We start from the raw sequence: 21,940 nt of genomic DNA, 5'->3' as shown, positions 1-21,940 counted from the left end.
CAAATGGTAAAGACCATCGACACTATGAAGAAATCACATCAACTGACAGGCAAAATAACCAGCTAGCATCATAATGACAGGATCAAATTCATACATAATAATATTAATCTTAAAGTAAATGGGCTAAATGCCCCCTGGCAAATTGGATAAAGAGTCAAGAGCCATTGGTGTGCTGTATTCAGGAGACCCCTCTCACATGCAAAGACACACATAGGCTCAAAATAAAGGAATGGAGGAATATATACCAAGCAAATGGAAAGCAAAAAATAAAAAATAAATTTAAAAAAAAGCAGTCTTAAAACAACAAAGGTCAAAAAAGAAGACAAAGGAGGGCATTACATGATGGTAAAGGGATCAATGCAACAAGAAGAACTAACTATCCTAAATTTATATGCACCCAATACAGGAGCACCTAGATTCATAAAGCAAGTTCTTAGAGACCTACAAAGAGACTTAGACTCCCATACAATAATAGCAGGAGACTTTAGTACCCCACTGTCAATATTAGATGGAGCAATGAGACTTGAACTCAGTTCTAGACGAAGCCGAACTAATAGACATCTACAGAACTCTCCAACACAAATCAACAGAATATACATTCTTCTCAGCACCACATTGCACTTATTCTAAAATTGACCACATAATTGGAAGTAAAACACTCCTCAGCAAATGCAAAAGAACGGAAATCATAACAAACAGTTTCTCAGACCACTGTGCAATCAATTTAGAACTCAGGATTAAGAAACTCACTCAAAACTGCACAACTACATGGAAACTGAACAACCTGCTCCTGAATGACTACTGGGTAATTAATGAAATTAAAGCAGAAATAAATAAGTTCTTTGAAACCAATGAGAACGAAGACACAACATACCAGAATCTCTGGGACACAGCTAAACCTGCCTTTAGAGGGAAATTTGTAGCACTAAATGCCCACAGGAGAAAGCAGGAAAGATCTAAAATCACCACCCTAACATCACAACTAAAAGAACTAGAGAAGCAAGAGCAAACAAATTCTGGCAGAAGACAAGAAGTAACTAAGATCAGATCAGAACTGAAGGAGATAGAGACATGAAAAACCCTTCAAAAAAATTAATGAGTCCAGGAGCTGGTTTTTTCAAAAGATCAACAAAATAGATAGACTACTAGCCAGACTAATAAAGAAGAAAAGAGAGAAGAATCAAATAGACACAATTTAAAAAGCATTAATTCTTTAAATATTTGGGAGAATTCTTCAGTGAAGCCTCTAGCCCTGGGCTTTTCTTTGCTGGGAGGTTTTTGATTCGTGATTCAATTTCTTTAGTCAATATTAGTCTGTTCAGTTTTTCTTTGTGATTCAGTCTTGGTAGGTTGTATGTTTCTAAGGATTTATCCATTTATTCTAGGTTATCCAATTTATTGGTACATTGTTGTCTTTATGATCTTTTAAATTTTTGTTACATCAGTTGTAATGTCTCCTTTTTCATTTCTGATTTTATTTATTTATTAGTCTAGCTAAAGTTTTATCAATTTTGGAATTTTTTTTTCTGAAAAATAAACACCTCTTAGTTTCTTTGTTTGTTTGTTTGTTTGTTTTACAGAGACTCACTCTGCTGGCCTGGCTGCAGACAGGACAAGGCTCAAGCAGTCCTTCAAACTCAGCTCCCAAGTTGCTGGGACTACAAGCATGTGCTGTTTTCTAAATTTTTTTGTAGAGGTGGGGTTTCTCTGTGTAGTCCAGGCTGTTCTTGAACTTCTGGCCTCAAACAATTCTCCTGCCTTGGCCTCCCAAGGTGCTGGGATTATAAGAGTGAGCCACTGCATCTGGCCTCACCTCTTAGCTTCTTTTTTTTTTTTTGAGATGGAGTCACCTCTTAGCTTCTTTGATTTTATATTCACTAGTTCTTTTATTTCTTCTCTAGTCTTTATTATTCCTTCCTCCACTACTTTTGGGCTAGTTTGTTCTTTTCCTAGTTCCTGAGATATAAAGTTAGGTTTTTCATTTTAGATCTTTCTTCTTTTTTAGTATCACTATAAATTATCACTATAATTTATCACTATAAATTTCTCTTTTTATTAATATTTTTAATTGGCCAGTCATAATTGTATATATTTCAGGTGTACAGTGTGATGTTTTGATATATTAATAAAATGAGGAATGATTAAATCAAGCTAATTAACATATCCATCACCTCATTTAGCCATCATTTTTTGTGGTGAGACAGTTGAAATTTACTCTCTTCAATTTTGAAATATACAATACATTATTGTCAACCATGGTCAGCATGCTGGGCAGAAGACCTCAAAACCTCATTCCTTTTATCTAACTGCATCTTTCTACCCTTTGGCCAGCATCTCCCCATTCTCTCCTATCTCAACCTCTGATAACCACAATTTTACTCTCTGTTTCTATGAGTTTGATCGTTCTAGCTTCCACGTATAAGTGAGAACAGAGTTTTTGTCTTTCTGTGTCTGGCTTATTTCACTTACATAGTGTCCTCCAGTTCCATCTATGTTGTCACAAATGACAGCATTTATTTCTTTTTTAAGGTAGAATAGTATTCCATTATGTATATATATCACATTTTCTTTATTCAGTCATCTATTGATGGACTCTTAGGTTGAGTCCATATCTTGACTTTTGTGAATAATGCCAGAATGAACATGAGAGTGCAGATATTTCTTCAAAATACTGATTTCAGTTCCTCTACCCAGAAGTGGGATTGCTGGATCATATGGTACTTCCATTTTTAATTTTTCGTCGAACCTCCATACCGTTTTCTGTAATAGCTGAGCTTATAAATTTCCTTCTTAGTACTGCCTTTGCTGCATCCTACATATTTTGGTATGTTGTGGTTTTGTTTGTTTCAAGATAATTTCCAATTTCCCTTTTGATTTCTTCTTTGACCCACTGGTTAAGAGTGTGTTTTTTTAATTTCCATACATTTTTTAACTTTCCAGGTTTCCTTTATGCTATTGATTTCTAGTTTCATTCCATTGTGAACAGAAAAAAATACTTGGTATGATTTTAATCTTCTTAAATTTGATAAGCTCTATTTTATGACCTAACATGTGATCTACCTTGAAGAATGTTACATGTACTTTTGAAAAGAATGTGTATTGTACTGTTACTGGGTTGAATATTCTGTATATCTATTAGGTCCATTTGTTCCATAGAGTTGTTCAAGTCTGCTATTTGTTTTTTGATTTCTTTCTCTGATTTTTCTATCCATAATTGAAAGTAGAGTATCGAAGTAATCTATTACTGTATTTTTGTCTGTTTCTCCCATCAGTTCCATCAGTGTTTGCTTTACATATTTAGGTACTCTGATGTTGAATGCATATATATTTATAATTGTTATATTTTCCTGGTGTATTGATTCTTCCATAATTATATAAAATTCTTCATTGTCTCAGTGACATTTTTTGACTTAAAGTTCATTTTGTCTGATATTACTATTGCCACACGTGCATTTTTTCTTTTTCTAAGTTACAATTTGCATGGAATATCTTTTTTTATCTCTTCACTTTCAGTCTATGTGTGCCCTTAAATCTAAAGTGAGTCTCTTATAGACAGCATATAACAGGATATTTTTCTTAAACTATTCAGTCTTTCTGTGTATTTTTATTGAGGAGTTTACTCTATGAATATATTTCAAGTAATTATTGATAGGGGATGATTTACTGTTGCCATTTTGTTCATTGTTTTCTGTTTGCCTTGTAGGGATTTTGTTGTTGTTCCTCTTTTCATTTCTTGCTCTCTTCCTTTATGTTTTGTTTGTTTTGTTTGTTTGTTTGTTTAGTTTATGCTTTGATTTGTTTCACTTTTTTTTTTTTTTTTTTTTTTTAACTTCTGTAGGTATTTCCTTTGTAGCTACCATGGGGCTTACATAAAATATCTAACAGTCTAACACTCTTGTCTTAAGCAAGTAACAACTTAACTTCAATTATGCACACATTACACGTTTTCTTCTTCTCCCTTATGTTATTCATGTCAAAGTTTACATCTATTTATATTGTATATTCATTGGCATACTTTATAATTATGTTAATACTTTTTAAAAACTTTATACTACAATTAAAAGTGACTTACCCACAATCATTACAGTAATATAGTATTCTTTATTAGTTTATATACTTACCTTCACCAACAACTTTTATACTTTTTTATGCTACTGTGTTGCTATTTAGCATTCTTTCATTTTTGTTTTCATTTTCATTTCCCTTTCAATCTAAAGAGAAGACTTCCCTTTAGATTTCCTGTGAGGCAGGTCTAGTGGTAATGAACTCCCTTAGCTTTTGTTTGTCTGGGAAAGTCGTGTTCTCTCTTTAGTTTTTGAAGAACAGTTTTGCTACATATATCATTATTGGTTCATAGTTTTAGTTTTCCTTCAGCTCTTTGAATATATTATCCCACTCTCTACTCTATTCTGACCTGAAAGGTTTTTTTGCTGAGATGTCTGCTGATGGTCCTAATGGATTTTCCTGCATATGACAAGTTGGTTTTATCTTACTGCTTTCAAAATTCTGTTTTTGACTTTTGACAATTTGATTATCATATGTCTCAGTGTGGATTTCTTTAGATTCATCGTATTTGGGTCATTTTGGCTTCCTAGATCTGGATATCCATTTCCTACCCCAGATTTAGAGAGTTTTCAGTCATTATTTCTTTAAATAAGATTTCTAGTCCTTCCTATCTTCTCTTGGGACTCCCATAATGCATATATTGGTCTGCTAATTAATGGTGTCCCATAGGTCCCTTAAGCTATTTTATTTATTTTTTTATTCTTTTTGCTTTGTGTCCCTCTGACTGGATAATGACATATAATCTGTGTTTGAGTCTGCTTAGTCTTTTTTCTGCTTGCTCTAGTCTGTTGTTGAACTCCTCTATTGGATTCTTTACTTCAGTTATTGTATTCTTCAGCTTTAAGACATCTGCCTATTCTTTTACATTTTCTGTCTCTTTGTTGAAATTTTCACTTTGTTTATGGATTGTTCTCCTGAGCTTGTTGAGATTTTCCATGAGGGATACTTTGAGTTCTATGTCGGGTCATTCATATATTTTCATTAGAGTCACTTTCTGGAGTTTTAGCTTCTTTCTTTGTTCAGATTGTGTTACCCTTTTTCTCCACATTAGAAAAATCCACTATCACTCCCAGTCATATGAATTGGCCTTGTATAGGAGAAGACATTCACCAGCCAACCAAGCCAGAGCTTCTGTGGGCCTTTCAACCCATTGTCCTAGTTTAAACTGCTGTCTTTGTTATTAGTGTCCCCCAGGCATCCAGAGTATGTCCAGTTTCATCAATGCTCCTAGGCAGGTGGCACAAAAGCCATTCCCTTGGTAGATCCTGGAGAATTTAGAATGCTGGGTGCATGTTCCAACTTTTCCCCTTCCCAGGGAGAAGCTGGGAACTGGGATTTTCCCCCTACCCTGTGTTGAGCCAGGTACAGGAGCTGTGGTACATGCCTACATGCTAGTTGAAACTGCCACTTTCTTCTCTGTAGCCCTCCGGATACTATCACATGCCAGACCCTTTCAACTCTTTGAAATAGGTGAGAAAGAAGCCGGTCTTTCAGGTGGCACCTGGAGAAGTTGGGATGTTAGATGTGCAGTCCAGCTTCTTCCATTCTGAGGTAGAAGCTGGGAATGGGGGTTTCCTCCTGATCCTATGGCACTGTGCTGGGAGTAGGGATTATGATGAGTGGATGTTTCTGCTTTTTCTACAGATGTTTTATTTACAATCTGGTTGGTTTCATACTTATCCAGGCTGCAGAAGCCTCTCCATGAGTTGCTGGATTTCTCATAAAGGGAATTGATCCTTGTGTTGCAATTAAATTAGTGTATCCATTGGGGGAAGGAGAGTCCAGGGCTTCCTATTCTGCCATCTTGGTGATGTCACTCCTCTCCCTTATTATTTCATAAAACTACATGTGAGTCTATAATTATCTCAAAGTAAAAGCATAATTTGATTGTTTAAAAGAACCTCAAGTTTGCTAAAGTCTAAAGGGTCTCCTTCACCTGAGATTTTTCTGCTGGTATCTTTACTCTTTCCAATTATGAGCATGTCCATTCTTTTTAATGTCATCAAATTACAGTACTCATGAGATCTTCCCACCTACTAGGCTAATATTTTCTTGGCACAAGGAAAACATTGGTAATCAATCACTCCAGCTAAACTAACCCACTTCCCCCCCCCCCCCACCCTTTTTGTCTATTTGAGGTTCTGGTGTGGGATGTATAACCGCTTTGACAAAGGGCTGCAGGCCAAGCAGAGTATACTAGAGAACCTCCTGGAAATTAAGAAACAGAGAGCAATGCTGGAGACAGATGTGCATGAACTAGAAAAGGTGAGGAGAAAAGTCCCAAAGAGAGATCTTCTTGCCCATTCTGGGTAGGTCCAGCCTGCTTGGAGTTGAATTGATACTTGTGGAAAGCTCCCTGACTGGCTTTTTTATACTCTTTGGCTTTTCATGTGTCCCGTGTCTACAAAGCTTTCAGCATAACTCCTTTTCTTACTTCCCAAAATGTGGTAAATATGTCACTCAACTAGATAAACAAGTAAAGTTGTTCTCTTTATCTCTTTTTGGATCTGGATGGAATGAGTAGGAGGAACAAGAGGGAATGACTAGGGAAATCACATAGCATTTGTTATCCATCAAGAGAATAAATATAACATCTTGGGTATACTGATAAGAACAGTGCAATTGCTGTTTTCCAATTAAAAATCTTATAAAAGAAGGTTCTTATTTCCTTCCCATGTAGACTGCAAACTCAGCTTATTGAGTGACCATGTTGGACACTTGTTTTTTAATTACAGGTTACAGAACTCAAAAATTATTTCTTGTTGATTTCATAAACTGAGCTGCTTATGAAATGTAGGGATCCCTAAGGGTTTGTTTGAAGGACAGGGGAAAGGTACCTCTTAGAAAAGAATTATTGGAAATGGTGTGCTATTTAGGAACTGGATGTGAACCCACTTTAAGCCAGATAAGGCATAGCTTTTCTGCTTCCTGTAAGTAAACAAATGTCATTTTATTGTGAAAATAAATGTGTTGTGATTACATCAGATCCCAAACTTTTTAATGTCCTCTTGGGAGGCAACAGCCAGTTACTTGGTTCCATTTGAAAAAAAGGTGGGAGGGCGAACTAAAGCATAACTTAAAATCGTAGGAAGCATGCATCCCCGAGAAGGCCCAGTCTTCAGTAGATTAGATGTAGTAGAGAAACTTCTTCTTAGGGCTCCTCTTTTAGCTACTAGCAGATTCTTCCACAAGGCCCTCAGGGAAGGTGCCCTATTCTTGACCCAGCCCTCTCACTTATCCCTGCCTGACTCCTGAGAGAGAATCAGATTCATTTCACATAGACTCAGATCACTCTGGAAAGACTTCTTTTTGAAGTGTGTATGTGTTGTTATGTATGTGTGTTATTAACTTTCTTTTTTTAATACAGAGCAGAAAAACAAAAATGGCTGATAGTATCACCCAGATAACCCTGTTTACTTTTTTTAAAAGACAATATAAGTGTAAAGTTAGAAAATACAGAATATAATAAGGTACAAAATGAAAATTTAAAAGACTCCCCCCATCACCTTCAGAAAAATGTATGCATTTTTCTGAAGAGAAGGTCCATAATTTTCATCACGTTTTCAATGGGGACTTATGACCCCAAAGAATCACTGTTGTAAAGTATCAGTGAATCATTATATTATCTCTGAAAGTGAAAATATCTGTTAGAGGTAGCATGAGGTAGATGACAGGTCATAGACTTTGGCATTAGGTAGATGCAGGGTCAGATCCTAGTTGTTTACTTCGTACATGTGCAAATTTGGGTGACTTACTTAACTTCTCTGAGCCTCAGTTTCTTCATCTGTAAAATATAGCTAATACCTAAACTAATAGGTTTATTATAAGGATAAACGGAAATACTGTGTGTAAAGTGCCTAGCACATAGAAGTATTCAATAAATATTAGTGATCTATTCCCCCGCCCTCTCCCCATCCCATGAACAAAATTGCACTTATCATAAAAGAGGACTTTTATAGATATAAGACCTTTGAGATTCTTCAATGGTAGGGCTTCTAAAGTACTATGGCATGTGATGAGGGAAAGATGTTGTGGGGGAGGGGTCGAGCAAAAGGTCATTTGCTACCATTATAAGTGACAGCAATAGGATCTCTGCAGATCAAGGTGATGTTTGCCTAGTTTTTCTCCTGTTTCTAATTCTTCTTAACCCTTTCTTGCTCCTGAGGCAGAAACTAAAAGCCCGTGATGAGCCACCAGAAGAGATCTGTACCTGCACTCAATTAGGAAACTTATTATCCCAGCATCTGGGAAGTCCTTTGACCAATCCTCTTGGCTTCATGGGTATCGATGGAGACCTGAATACCTTGATGGAGAATGGCACCCTCTCCAGGGAAGGAGGCCTCCGAGCTCAGATGGATCAAGTAAAAAGCCAGTGTGCAGACCTCCACCATAACCATTGTGAGATTGTGAGCAGCCTTAGGGCCATAAATATCTCTGGGGATGTGGGCATCTCTGGAGGGACAGGCATCTCTGAGGCCATGGGCATCTCTGGAGACATGAGCACCTTTGAGACTATGGGCTTCTCCGAAGACTTAGGAATCTGTGGGGCCATGGATATCTCTGAGGCCACTGACATATCTGGAAACATGGGTATTTCTGAGGCCAGGGGTTTCTCTGGGGACATGGGCATCTTGGGGGACACAGGCATCTCCAAGGCCAGCACCAAGGAGGCAGACTACTCCAAGCATCAGTGAGTTAGTTACTCATCTTCCATGCTAGGTATACCTACAGCAGCTACAATGATTCTTGTCCCAGAGAGGGCTATGCTGCTTTTCCAATTGGTTTAAGTGAGTGAAGCCAAGGCATCCCTCTCCCCACTTAAGTCTGGAAGGGAATTACTTTACTGATTAAGTGACCAATATGTTCATATTAAGCAGTACAGAGTGTAGGCAAGAGAAAGAATATGTTATTGTTCTAAAATGGGATTTAACTATAGAAATGTTGCCTCTCAGGTGAGACACATATTAAGCTGGTTCTACTGTCTGTTTTCCTTAATGATCGACCGCCCCTATTTTCTATCCTAACTGCTGTAATGTGAGAGTGAAGTGGAAATATTGTCACAGTGGTCAATAATGACCCTTTTGAGGGTATGGAGAGATGGTATACAGCAGGTAACTGAATTGCAGAATATATTAAAAGAAAATCTTACTTTCAGGTATGCTTAGTCATGGGATATTAGCTAACATTATTGCCAATGGAGACATATAATGTTTTCCTGAAAAGGAAATCAAAATGATGCTTAATTGTTAGCATGAGTGCATGAGTGCTTGGTGGTTTGAAATATATAAGGAAAGTTTTCTTAAGTTACAACACATGCTTTCCCCAACCCACACGCCAGCTAGGTCTTGTTATAATACTTAGCCAATTCCCTTTTTCATAGATAGTCCATAGGTAAACTTGAATCCACTACAGTCTAAAATTATAAATTTCAAATTAATGGGGTTTGAATTAGTAACATTAATTGCATCAGTTCAGGAAGTAACTGAAAATCTCAGTGCTTCAGACTCAGACTGAGACATGGTCTGTGTGCCCATCTGGTTTTGTGGAAAATAGGACCCTTTTTAGGTCTTTTTATGAAGACAAATGGTTTTGCTTATCTAGATATCTCATGAGGTTTGTGGATTTTTTAGACACAATTGGCACTACTTTTAAATCTGGTAGGTTTATCACCTTGTGCTAATGTACAGTTTTGAAAAAAGTCCATTCTGATAGCAGATCCAGATACTCCTGGGGAAAGGGATGTATTTTTATTTAAACACCAGCTTTTCTCCTAGGGGTTGATATACTTGATGGGTTTTTCATCTGTCCTATTGGATATTCAGTCATGATTTTGCTACTTCCACATACTGAGAGTAGGATAGGCCTCAGTCAGTTTAGGTCATGCTCTGTATATTCTCAGCAATTCCAGAACTCTTAATACCAACAGAATCCAGGTCCTCACCCAAAATGTCTGTTCCAAATACTCTATATTTGGCTTAAGCTAAAAAATTAGATGACTTAAAGAGGCATCCCTTGATTATCACATCCAGTTGTGCACGTAGAAATATCTAAAGGATTACCTCATTAGGTGCTTTTCTTTGAGAGAAAGAGGAACCTTTTAAGGGTTTAATTTAAATGTAGGAGAGGAGTGCCAGGATAGCTCCTTGATTTCTTATCCCTAGCTAAACTGTAGACCCAAAATATCCTCTTTAGTGGAAGAACTCTAAATCATCTTGGTTGTCTTTTTTTATATGTAAACAGGAGTCATTTTTCTATTTACTTCCTCTTGGTAAATTTTTAATTTTTTGTTTTTAAAGAACTCTTAATTTATTTGGGTCTTCCCCATTAATAAATAAAGGCCATATTTTACTTACATGTTCTTGATAGCTACCTTGATCCTATAATTTTAAAGCATCAAGATGATTTCCTTTTTTTATCTCGCTGGTCCTCCTCTTTCCATGATTTAGTCCTTGCTTTATATAACCTAAATCATCAGATGTTGCCAGTTGTCATTTGACTTCTTTTGGAAAAAAAAAATGGGGTTTGTGCACACCGTTTTGATCTGGAGGCTACATCTACTCCTGGCTTTGTGAAGGAAGTTGCCAAAAAGGATGACGGTACCAATCTGCCACCAGTGAGCCATTCTGGATTTTGCTCCCAGATCTTTCTCCCATATCTCAATCTGCATTTTGCAGTTTATTAATTAGCATGATGTTCTGGATAGAGTGTGTTTTCAGAGAAGAAAGTAAAAAGGTAAATGACAAGATGTAGTAGTTTTTGCAAATTCTATAAAAGACTGAAGAGTCTTGATTTATTCCTAAAGATCTGTACAGGTACAGTACATAGTACCTAATCTTATTTCTTAGATCAAAAACAAAATTAATCAATAGTGAAAGGAAGGTCTTTTCAATATAATTCTATACTAGAAGTAGTAAACCACAACTCTGGTATTTCCAAAGGTGAAAACAGCATTTTTAAAAGACTGGATTATTTTGTTAATTATCTAAGGCCATGGGATTGATTTCAGTCTCAAAATCTGTGAGGCCAGTTTGTTTGGTCTTTGATATATTTATTCCCTAACATGCCACATTATTACTTACATATAAAATATACAGAACTTAAAAAAAAAAGACTGCATGAAAATCACCTATTTATTCTCAACACAAAACACCTTTTGGTTTTACAGTTGGATTTAAAAATCTGAGAAGAGCCTGGCCGCAAAGGAAGAAAGAGAAACAGGAGAACCTAGGCCAAGCGTGGTAGCTCACGCCTGTAATCCCAGCATTTTGGGAGGCCGAGGCGGGTGGATCACCTGAGGTCAGGAGTTGGAGACCAGCTTGGCCAACATGGTGAAACCTTGTCTCTATTAAAATATAAAAATTAGCCAGGTGTGGTGGTGGGTGCCCGTAATCCCAGCCACTTAGGAGGCTGAGGCACAAGAAGCGCTGAACCCCAGAGGCGGAGGTTGCAGTGAGTCGAGACCACGCTACTGCACTCCAGCCTGGGTGACAGGAGCAAAACTCTATCTCACACACACACACACACACACACACACACACACACACACACACACACACAAAAGAAACAAGAGAACCTAAATCTTCTCTAAGACCTCTCTCACTGCTAAGACTGTTTCCTCATCATAGTCACTGATCACTGAAAGACCGTCTAAAATAATGGTGCCTGAGGGTTCACACCCTTGTCATTCATCTTCTCACTTCAGTCCATGCTTTTTTACCTATGTCCCATCTGCAAAGTAATCCTAAAAGATATATATATACAGGCTGTTGTTAAACCAGGAGTATAAGTCACGTTTTTATAAAGTTAACCTAAGACTTTTCAATGCCGAAGAGGGAGCTATAGTGTTGGAAAGGTAGCATATTTCCAAAGCCATTTCAGAAAATCAATCTTGGCCTAAGTTAGAGTGAACTATTCCATTCTCTCTCTGCGTAAGTTAGAGTGAACTATTCCATTCTTTCTCTGCTATACCCATGATACCCCATCCTAACCCAGACACCTAGCTAATTTTGTTTTCCTGATGTGAAAAATACTCTAATTCAAAAAATAACCCTCCATCAACTTTCAAAGACAACAAAGAAGAAAGTAGGCAGGTTTTATCTATTATTTATACCTTTCTAAATCCAAATTAGATTTGATCTGGCTTCATCAAAACCAATAAAAATATAAAAGAACCATTAAAATAAGAATTAATACAAGTAACAGTTGGGTAAAATATGTGTTCCAGAAAAATTAAGGTAAAGATGATTGCTGCAATTGCAGTTAATATTAGAAAATAAGACAAAAGAAGAAATGTAAGGAGTTACATGGATTGCATTACTTAAGACAAGGTTTGTACCAGCTCGTTAGAAAAAAAAGTTTTAAGGTATTGTCTTTCAACAATTCTTATATCTTAATATTCTTGACATCCGATTATCTAGTAAGCAGTTATATGTCACAGTTGTTTTATGCAATGTTTTCCATATGGCTGTACCTTTACCATTAAACTTCAAAATTCAACAACAGAGTATTAAGTCATGCAGTGAGAAGGCCGTAACTTGGGATCTGTAGCTTTCCAGTGATCTAATTTAATACATGGAACAAGTTGATATAGTCTTGATAATTACTTTAGCCCTCAGGTGATTGGTCCTTGGCTAATTAGTTGTCTTAGAAGGTTGGGTAACTTCAGCTGGAGAGGAATATTTGAGAGGCAGGTCATTGTTGAAGACCTGAATGGCAAAAGAGAGTTGGAAAAATCATTTCTCCCACAGTGACAAAATCCCAAAATTTTTAATATGTTCCAATAATACCAGCTACTACTCTACACTTTCCCCAGGAATGAGATTGGAAATTTATGGATTCAGATGCTGTACTTTTAGATGTTCTGCAGTGGTTTGGTTGGAACAAGAGATGAGACATTAGAAAATGTTACCTGAACTATGTATTAGGGAAAAGATTTTGTTTATCCATATCTTTTGTTTCCCTTTGCCATGAAAACTCTATCTAAATAAAACCTGTTCACCACGGAAAAAAAAAAAAGAAGAACAAAGCGTTCAAGATAGGAAAATAAATAAATAAATAAATAAATAAATAAATAAAAATCTGAGAAGAAAAAGATGGAATCCAGGTATTTATACACTATTAAAAGCAGATTAGCTATCTATAGGTAGGAGCCCAGCAATAGTGAGGAGACTCTTGAAGGTAAGTTGCCAGGAGTACTAGAAAAGATGATCTATTAATGGCTTTCACTTCATACTCTGATATAGCACCTATCCTGTGAAAGAAATGTGACTCCCTTCCCCCACTGTCCTACCTTTCCAGTTCCCCAAGCAGAAATTCCATTCTCATGTGACTACTCTACTTAAATAGGAAGGCATTTAACCACCTGCCACTGTCATCCACTAATCTGACCTCTGCCTGCTTTCTACACAAGTTTCACAGGCCTGGGGTTACTGCTTATCTTTTCTAAGCATGAGGCAGGCTCTGTCCCTGTGCTTGTGGCCATGCTCAGAGTCTACCATGGCCACCGTTTTAAAAATGCATTAATTATTTACTTAGTTTATGGAATGACAGATTTATCACAGTAATAAATAAAACAATTTTAAATAACAAACTTAAATAACAGCTAACAGTTTGACTTTTTAAAGAAGAAATTCACTAATAAGGTTTGCTCTATGAAAGAAAACCTGAAACTCTATATAGAACTAATTAAAAGAATCTAAAGCTTATGGTGAATATATTAGACATGTGTATCTTTGGAAAGTACCCTTAGAAATTATGTTCATTTACCAGCAAGTCAGTTGTCATTGCCTGCCAACATACATGAAACACCTTTTGTCTGAGATACCCCTCACACTTCACTGGAAGTGAGACCTTTCTCAGAACACTTCCAGCCAAAAAGGAATCCAAGTCTTTTTAAGAGGTGCTTTTCAAACCTAATTGGTAACTATTTAAGCTTGGCCTTAATTTAGTAGAAAGAGAAGTTTAATAACTAAAGATGATCATGTTAGTTCTTTGTTACATACTGGCTTTTATTAAACACCCAACTCTTCTTGATGCTAATTAGGCTTTGATATACTATTGGGAAATCTTTCTATGAGCATATTTTATTAAGTGTACTTTTTCTAAACAATTGTGTAGGGTAACGTAAATTACCTTTACATTAAAATATCCCTCTCAAAAGGGGCTTACTGTACTCCAGATTGGTTTATACCTAGGAAGATAATTCTCACTTTATTATTTTCCAATGTTTATGATTTAGTGATCTCTAAACTAAATTTTTACCTCACCTTCAGGCATCTCACTCTCAGAATTGTTTGTATGATACAGGCAGATATGATTCCAACCAAGTCTGATTGCTTTATTCTAAGTTCCAAATCAAAACCTTCCTTTTGATGTACACATTTAAAAACAAAAAGACAAGGCTTAAGCCTTACATGCTGTTCCTATGTTTTTGTTTTTGTTTTTGTTTTTGTTTTAATATACTGTGAAGAAATGGTTGGGGTGTCAGGCAGTAACAGACAAATGGAAAGATGTGAGGTCATAACGGACTCTTGTTTTCTCGTCCTTTTAAAGGCAGTTGTGATTTCAGAGTATTTGATGGTGGCATAGAAACTTTTCCAAAGCAAAAAACAAAAACGCAAAATGTGCTTTTCAAGCCCTATAAAACATCTTCTCTGATTCCCTGGCTGTGGGACTGACAGTCTTTGCCTTCCCCTGAAATAGGAAGTACTAGTATTGTCACCAGTCTTGGCAGCCCATGTCTCCTTTACATGTCAATGCAAGTAAAAGCATGTTACATTCTCTGTGATTTGTGACTGTTTTCACAAAAGAGAAGTGTGCTTTGAAAACAGCTGTCTCATTTAGACCCATGAGTCTTGCAGAAACTGAACAAACATATGCTGAGAAGTTGGCATGTGTGAAACCAATGGCTTCCATGTTAAGTCTGGTGTCCTGTCTCTTGGTGCTTTTTGAAGCATTGGGGGTAACCTGAAAGCTTTTTTCCCTTCCACAGCTTTGTTAACCTTTCAACCATTTTCATGGTTTCATACTTAACTTTTTAGAGGGCTCTACATCAGCCCTTACAGAATCCCAGTTGTGGAGAAGGAGGTGGGAAGGGTCGGGGGAAGAGAATAATACAGAAACATACCTGGCCAGTTCAACAAAAAGAGTATATACCTATCCATGATTACCAGCATTCCAGTTATTTAAAATTTCATGTGCTCCTTGAGATTAAATTGTTCACAATAAGGTCCAAAAGTCTTTTCCAAGTGGTACTGAGACTACTATATTTTCTTTTTAAGGCTTTTATACTGGTAGAAACTCTCCTTAAGAATGCTATGAGTTGTGTATTTTCTTTGTCAACATTTTTCTGTTGTGATATGTAGTCCTGGGTTTTCTCTTCTTCTAGAGAGTGAAGGATGATGGGTGGTATTCTCTCCCCTTAACATGTCCCTGAGGCAGATCAGTCCTTAGCTTTCTTTTGCTTCTTTTGCTGAAGCAACATTGGATTTCTCACCTGTCAGGTGAGAAACATGCACCAAAATCATAAATAATCATTGTTCAAAGACCCTTATCTTCTGGTCCCACTTCACATGCATTTGGCCATACCAGTTCACATAAAGTGTCTCCAAGTCTCCACTTCACTTGCATTTGCAGACAGGGTGGTTTCTTCATTTTGTGAATGCCAATGAGAATGCAGAGCACATATTCTACTTCTGAAACAGAGCATGTTGTATATTATAGTTTGACAATGCCTCTGGCATAGGAACAGCTAACAAGTTCAGTCCTTTTGGAATATAGCTCATAGTGTAGCTGTGTGTGTGTGTGTGTGTGTGTGTGTGTGTGTGTACTAGAACTTTAGTAGCATCTGGTCTCATAGGTTATTTGGGCATTCAGATGAAGAGGATTTGTCCAAGAAATGAGAAACTCTTTTAGTGCTAAGCCTCTTACTTTGATATTGTCCAGCTAAGTTTAATGAGTACTTTGGGACATGCCAAGCCAGAGATACAAACCAAAGTGAAGCAATTGGCCTTTTCTCTGGGATATATTATCAGGCAGCTTTAAAAGTAAGATTCAAGTATATGACCAGTGTTATCTGTAATACATTAATGTCAGCCACATACCTGCATGAAGATCATGCAACTGATGTATAATTCAGAATTGAACTATATAGGTTCTTTGAGAACCTGACTTTTTATTAGCTCCAGGTTTACAGACTGACACTGTCACAGCAGCTCAAGTCTGAACTTGCCAAGGTACAACAGCGTGAATGATTGACTTTAATCCCCTGTTATGTGTTATCTTAAGCCTGTCACACCACTGCGATATGGATGTGTGACCCAGTGACGATGTTCACTGCCAGTTGTTTTGTCCAGTGCCACAGAGCCCATTGGCCCTCTACTGCAGTTATGTTACAGTTTGTAAATGTTTGGACGATACAGTGTTTTTTATCCAAAATTAAAAACCTTCAGTCTTTTGCATGTGTGAGGTTCCTGTGTATTAGCTACAAATAAAAGAAAAGATGGCATACCTCCAAAAATGGTACACTGACCTAGCCTCAACAGATGAACCACTTTACAAAGACAGAATCTGCACATAGGTTAAAATACTCTGTTGATGTTAAAATAAGACAAGAAAGGTATCCGGGCACCTGGTTCTGAAGAGCACTGTCAGTGACCAGCTGTGAGGGCAAGACTGACACCAACTTAACTCACAAAAGAGTGCTGACAGTATATCAGTTTGTCCGTTCACATTGGGGACAGACCTGTTTACGGACCAAGCTCTTCATCCCCTTTCAGGGCCTTCTCTCCTGCCCCCACCACCCCCTCTCCCAGCAACCTCACTCATGAATTTGGAGGTTATTCCTCCAGGCCTCAAAAGAGCTTCCCTCTCTGGGGACTACGTGATCTGGGCCTCCAGTGGGTGGAACACAGAGGGACCTGGGTTCTAGTCCTGTCTCTGCCATTCACTAGCCCAGTGGTTTTGGGCAAGTCATTTTCTCTCTCTCAGCCTCAGACGTCTTATCTATAAAATGGGAATGATAATTGTACCTACCACACAGGGTCGTTATGCAAGTTAACAGAGCTAATATGTAAAGTACTACCTGGTAAAGTCCCTGGCACATAAAAAAGTCAAAAAGCATTAGTCAGCCTCGTCCTACCTTCAGCCCTGATGCTGCTGATTACACTGACAAGTTCTCACTCTTATGCCTCTTTTTTCACCTCCATTCAGCCCCTTCCTACTCTTCACATAATGTCTATGTACAGTCAGATTCCAATATAATATATTATGCTGAATTAACCAACAAATCTTTGTTCATTGTATAATGTTTTTAAAATATAGACAACCAAAAAAGAACACATCATAATTTTTCTATGCAGAGAGAAATCTACATGCAGAGAACAAAATAGGACTGTACTGTTCACTCTTATGTAATAGTCTCACTTAATTTTGAACATCTTTCCATTTCTATAAATAGAGGTTTATTTTGCTATTTTAACGGCCACATAGTATCTCACTATATGAGCTATAGTTTATTCAATCAGGCTCCTATTGTCAAACACGCTACAGCCTTCTTCTATATCAAATTTCAATCTTGCCTTTCTGAGCTATACCCTATTTTCCTTGGTTAGAATTCAGCAACCTGCTTTCTAATTTGAGGTAACCACCTTCCCTGAGGTGACCTATACAGATGGGTAATTTCATCTATTCTGGTAGGAGTTTTGTTTTTTTTTTTTAACAAACAAACTCTGTATTAGTGCTTTCTCCCATTGCTATAAAGAAATACCTGAGAGTAGGTAATCTATCAAGAAAAGAGGTTTAATTGGCTCACAGGTCTGCAGGCTGTCCAGGAAGCATGATGCTGGCATCTGCTTGGCTTCTGAGGAGGCCTTGGGAAAACTTACAATCAGAGCATAAGGCAAAGTGGAAGTGAGGCATCTCACATGGCAGGAGCAGGAGCAGAAGAGTGAAGAGGAAGGTGCTACACACTTTTAAACAACCAGATCCCACAAGAACTCACTATCAGGAGAACAACACCAAGTGGATGATGCTAAACCATTAATGAAGGATCTCCACCTCCAGTACTGGGGCTTACAATTGAACATGAGATTTGGGTTAGAACACAGATCCAAACCATATCAAACTCTAAGGGTAATTTGAGCTCCAAATTTTCATGGTACTATGTATAGAACATAAGCCTGATCTTGGAATTTATTCACTCTGTAGTCCCAACGTAATGCACTGTGTTAGCTGTGGCTGAGGGTGTGGCAAGCTGGGCACTCTGAAATCAACTATGTTCACAGCCTCCTGTCATTCAGTAAAGGCTTAGTTTCACAGGAGAGATGGTGTCAAAGGAAGCCCCTAAATGAGAAAGCGCTTCTGGATTTGTCAGCCCTCTGACTTACTGTGCTTCCTTATTTGCAAAACAGGAATAATCTCTACCCTGCCAGACTCATGCTGTGATTATGACAACCAAGAGAAATTGTTACTGCAAAAGCACTTTGCAAATTTGGAAGTACTTTTCAAATACAAATTGGTATGATTAGTTTCAATCTTCAAATCGTGTCCAACTGAACTAGAACTACCTCTAGAAGTAAGGAACAAAATCAAGAATGAATGGAGTATGCTTTTGGCCTTTCGGGGGAAAATGCTACTTGGGTATATGTAAGGCACAGCACATTTGAAAGGCTACCTTGTTTCTCTAGGCCTCTGTTACCTTATATTTAAGACAGGTGGTTTGAACTAGATGATTTCTAGGAAAAGACTGAATACCTATTGAGTGGTTCATCCGTGCCCGGTCTTGGGCTGGGAGCTTTAAATATATTTTGTGTGGATGACATAACTGAAGTCCTGTTCAAAGTCAACAAGCTAGTATGGAGGCTACTGAAACATAAGACTGACTAAAATATTGTCTATCTTGAGAATTTCATACTCTAAAACCCTATTGATTGATTGGACTTCCAGTACAGACAAGACAGTGTAGATTCATTTCTCACTATTCCTTCCCACTAAGTACAACCATAAGGCCTGGAAATAACACAAGTGGCAACCAAAGGAGAACTCTGAAAGGTGGTATGAAGGAGAGCTGTTTTGGGATCCCAGGGCTAGAGTAAAAACACAGCAGCAAGATGTTTTATGTCCTGTCACCCAACAAAGTGGCAGTCCAGGCTGGGTATTTCTTGACCCCCAACCTAACAAGAGAAGGCAGCCCAGGTAGGCTTATTCCTCCCCTAGATCAAGCAGGATTCCCTCCAACAAGAGGTGAGCCTGACAGCATCATCAAGAGGGATTAATCAAGACATCAAGACCTCCCTCATTCCCCACTAACAATAAGCAGCCAGACAAAGGGCTCTCCGTCTCTACCCTTCCCTACTCAGAGACATGGGCAGCAGGAGACATCAGCAAAAGAGGCCCTGCCACAAGTGCTCATCCCAGGACGACTACTTCATCTCCACAGGCAGATGGGGACCCTGTCAAAACCAGGGACTAGGCAGGGAAGCCTCTTTGTCATTGCAAGCCTGAAAGTTCCATGACCAACTAAGAGACCCTGGGCAACAGGCCTAGGGAAACCATGTCTGCTCCCCTCAGGCAGCACAAGCAGAAAACAGGAGGAGCCCCAGTGGCAGCAGACAAACCAATCAGACCAAAACAGCACCAAAAAGCTTTCAAAAACCAAACTTCACTGGAATGATAGCTGACAAAAGTAGGAGAGGATCTGCATGCTAAAGCTAAACGAGATGAGTGCCTGCTAAAATAGAAAGTTTAAATAGAGTCTCCTAACATAATAAACAAAATGTCCAGGATATAATAGAAGACTCACAATTTAAGTAAGAAAAGACAATCAAGTAACGTCAACACTGAGATAAATCAGATGTTGGAATTACTAGGATTTTAAAACTGCCATCATAAAAAGGATTCAAAAAGGAATAAAAAATCATTTGAAACAGGTGAAAAATTGGAAAATTTCAGCAAAGAAATAAAAGTTATTTTTAAACAGAACTAAATGAGGCTAGGCGCTGTGACTCACACCTATAATCCCAGCATTTTGGGAGGCCAAGGCGGGTGGATCACCTGAGATCAGGAGTTAGAGACCAGCCTGACCAATATGGTGAAACCCCATCTCTACTAAAAGTACGAAAATTAGCTGGGTGTGATGGTGTGCACCTGTAGTCCCAGCTACTCAGGAGGCTGAGACAGGAGATTTGCTTGAACCCGAGAGGCAGATGTTGCAGTGAGCCAAGATCATGCCACTGCTCTCCAGCCTGGGCGACAGAACAAGACTCCATCAAAACACACACACACACACACACACACACACACACACAAATGAAAGTGGGGCATGGTCCCAGCACTTTGGGAGGCCGAGGCGGGTAGATTGCTTGAGCCCAGGAGTTTGAGACCAGCCTGAGCAACATGGCAAAACCCCCCTTCTCTACAGAAAATACAAAAATTAACTGGGCATGTTGGTGTGAGCCTGTAGTCCTAGCTACTCAGGAAGCTGTGGTGGGAGGATCACTTGAGCTGAGGAGGTTGAGGCTACAGTGAGCTGTGATATCGCATCACTACACTCCAGCCTGGGTGACAGAGCGAGGCCTTGACTCAAAAAACAAACAAAAAAAGAACGAACTGAAATGGAAATAGTACAGGTGAAAGATACAATAATGTTACAGTAGGTAACTAATCAGGTATGAGCAGGGCAGAACAGGGCTCCCCACCACACACACACCAGGAGTGTTGGGTGACCTTCAGCTGATGGTCAGGTGGTTAACAGTTTCTCTAAAGTAATAATTGTTCATAGCCAGTGCCAGGGAAAGGCATTCTCCTAATAGATAGAAAACACCTAAAACTGATCAGCAGCTTCCCAATAAGATCCTGGAAGTATGGCAGCATATAAAGCCCCAAGTCAAGAGGTCAAGCTGTGCACTTGGTTTCTCAAGTCGCCCACTTGGCTGTCTTCTAAGTTGTACTTTCCTTCTTTCCTTTCCTTTTTTTCCTTACTGTTCTAAAGCTTTTTAAATAAACTTCCACTCCTGCTCTGAAACTTGCCTTTAGTCTCTTCTGCTTTATGCCCCTCAGTCAAATTATTTCTACTGAGGAGGACTGAAGTTGCTGCAGACCCATTCGAATATGCCACTGGTAACTTGGGATAACTTGGATCTCCTCCACCAGTAACAATAACAGAAGAGAAACAAAAAACTCACTGGATGAGCTCCTAGTGGAATGGAGATAACAGATAAGAGAATCAGTGAACTTGAGGATATATAAATTGAATTTACCCAGTCTTATAAAAGGAGAAAACAAAACAAAACAAAAAATCAAGCATGAGGGACTTGTGTAATAAAAAATAATTAAATTTAAATTTAAAAACCATTCATATATTTGAAGTTCAAGAAAGGAGAAAGAGCAGGGCTGAAATAATGGCTGAAAATTTTCCAAATTCAGTGAAAGATATAAACCTATAGATACAAGAAGCTGAGCAAACCCTAAAGGGAGTAAACCACCAAAAGACTCATATCAGGATACATGATAATTAAACTTCTGACAACTAAAAAGAAAGAAAATTATTGAAAACAGCCAGAGAAAAATGATGTATTATTGACAGGAGAATATCAAATGAAAGTGGATTTCTCATGTGAAACTGGAAGCCAGAAAACAAAAATGGGACAAAAGTGTTTAACTGCTGACAGGAAACAAACAAAAAACTTATCAGCTTCAAATTGCATTATCAGCGAAACTATCTTTCAGGAATAAATGGGAAATAAAGATATCCTCAGTTGAAGGAAAACTAAAATAATTTGTTGCTTGCAGACCTACTCTTAGAGATTGGCTAAATGAAATTCTTCAAACAGAAAGGAAATAAAGAAGGAAAAAAATCAGGAAAGAAGAGGAACAATAG

The 21,940-nt window shown here is 38.0% G+C and overlaps 1 protein-coding gene across 2 annotated transcripts in view; it reads left to right on the top strand.

The window, feature by feature from the left end:
• MTMR8 (myotubularin related protein 8) overlaps window positions 1-16,523 on the top strand; it is a 120,178-nt gene extending 103,655 nt beyond the window's left edge. Inside the window, exons 13-14 of one of the 2 annotated variants that reach the window (XM_050776904.1) lie at window positions 6,204-6,330; window positions 8,235-16,523. In XM_050776904.1, coding sequence (XP_050632861.1) covers window positions 6,204-6,330; window positions 8,235-8,759 — 652 coding nt within the window. In that variant the 3' untranslated portion in view covers window positions 8,760-16,523. Of the gene's footprint in view, window positions 1-6,203; window positions 6,331-8,230 lie in introns of both variants that reach the window. The other variant, XM_050776906.1, reaches the window with a different exon arrangement.
• The last annotated feature ends 5,417 nt before the right edge of the window (window positions 16,524-21,940 follow it).

Source organism: Macaca thibetana, chromosome X (genome assembly GCF_024542745.1).
Source record: "Macaca thibetana thibetana isolate TM-01 chromosome X, ASM2454274v1, whole genome shotgun sequence".
NCBI classification, from domain to species: Eukaryota; Metazoa; Chordata; class Mammalia; order Primates; family Cercopithecidae; genus Macaca; species Macaca thibetana.
Note: the sequence above shows the minus strand (reverse complement) of the source record. Positions and strands in the feature narration are given on the sequence as shown.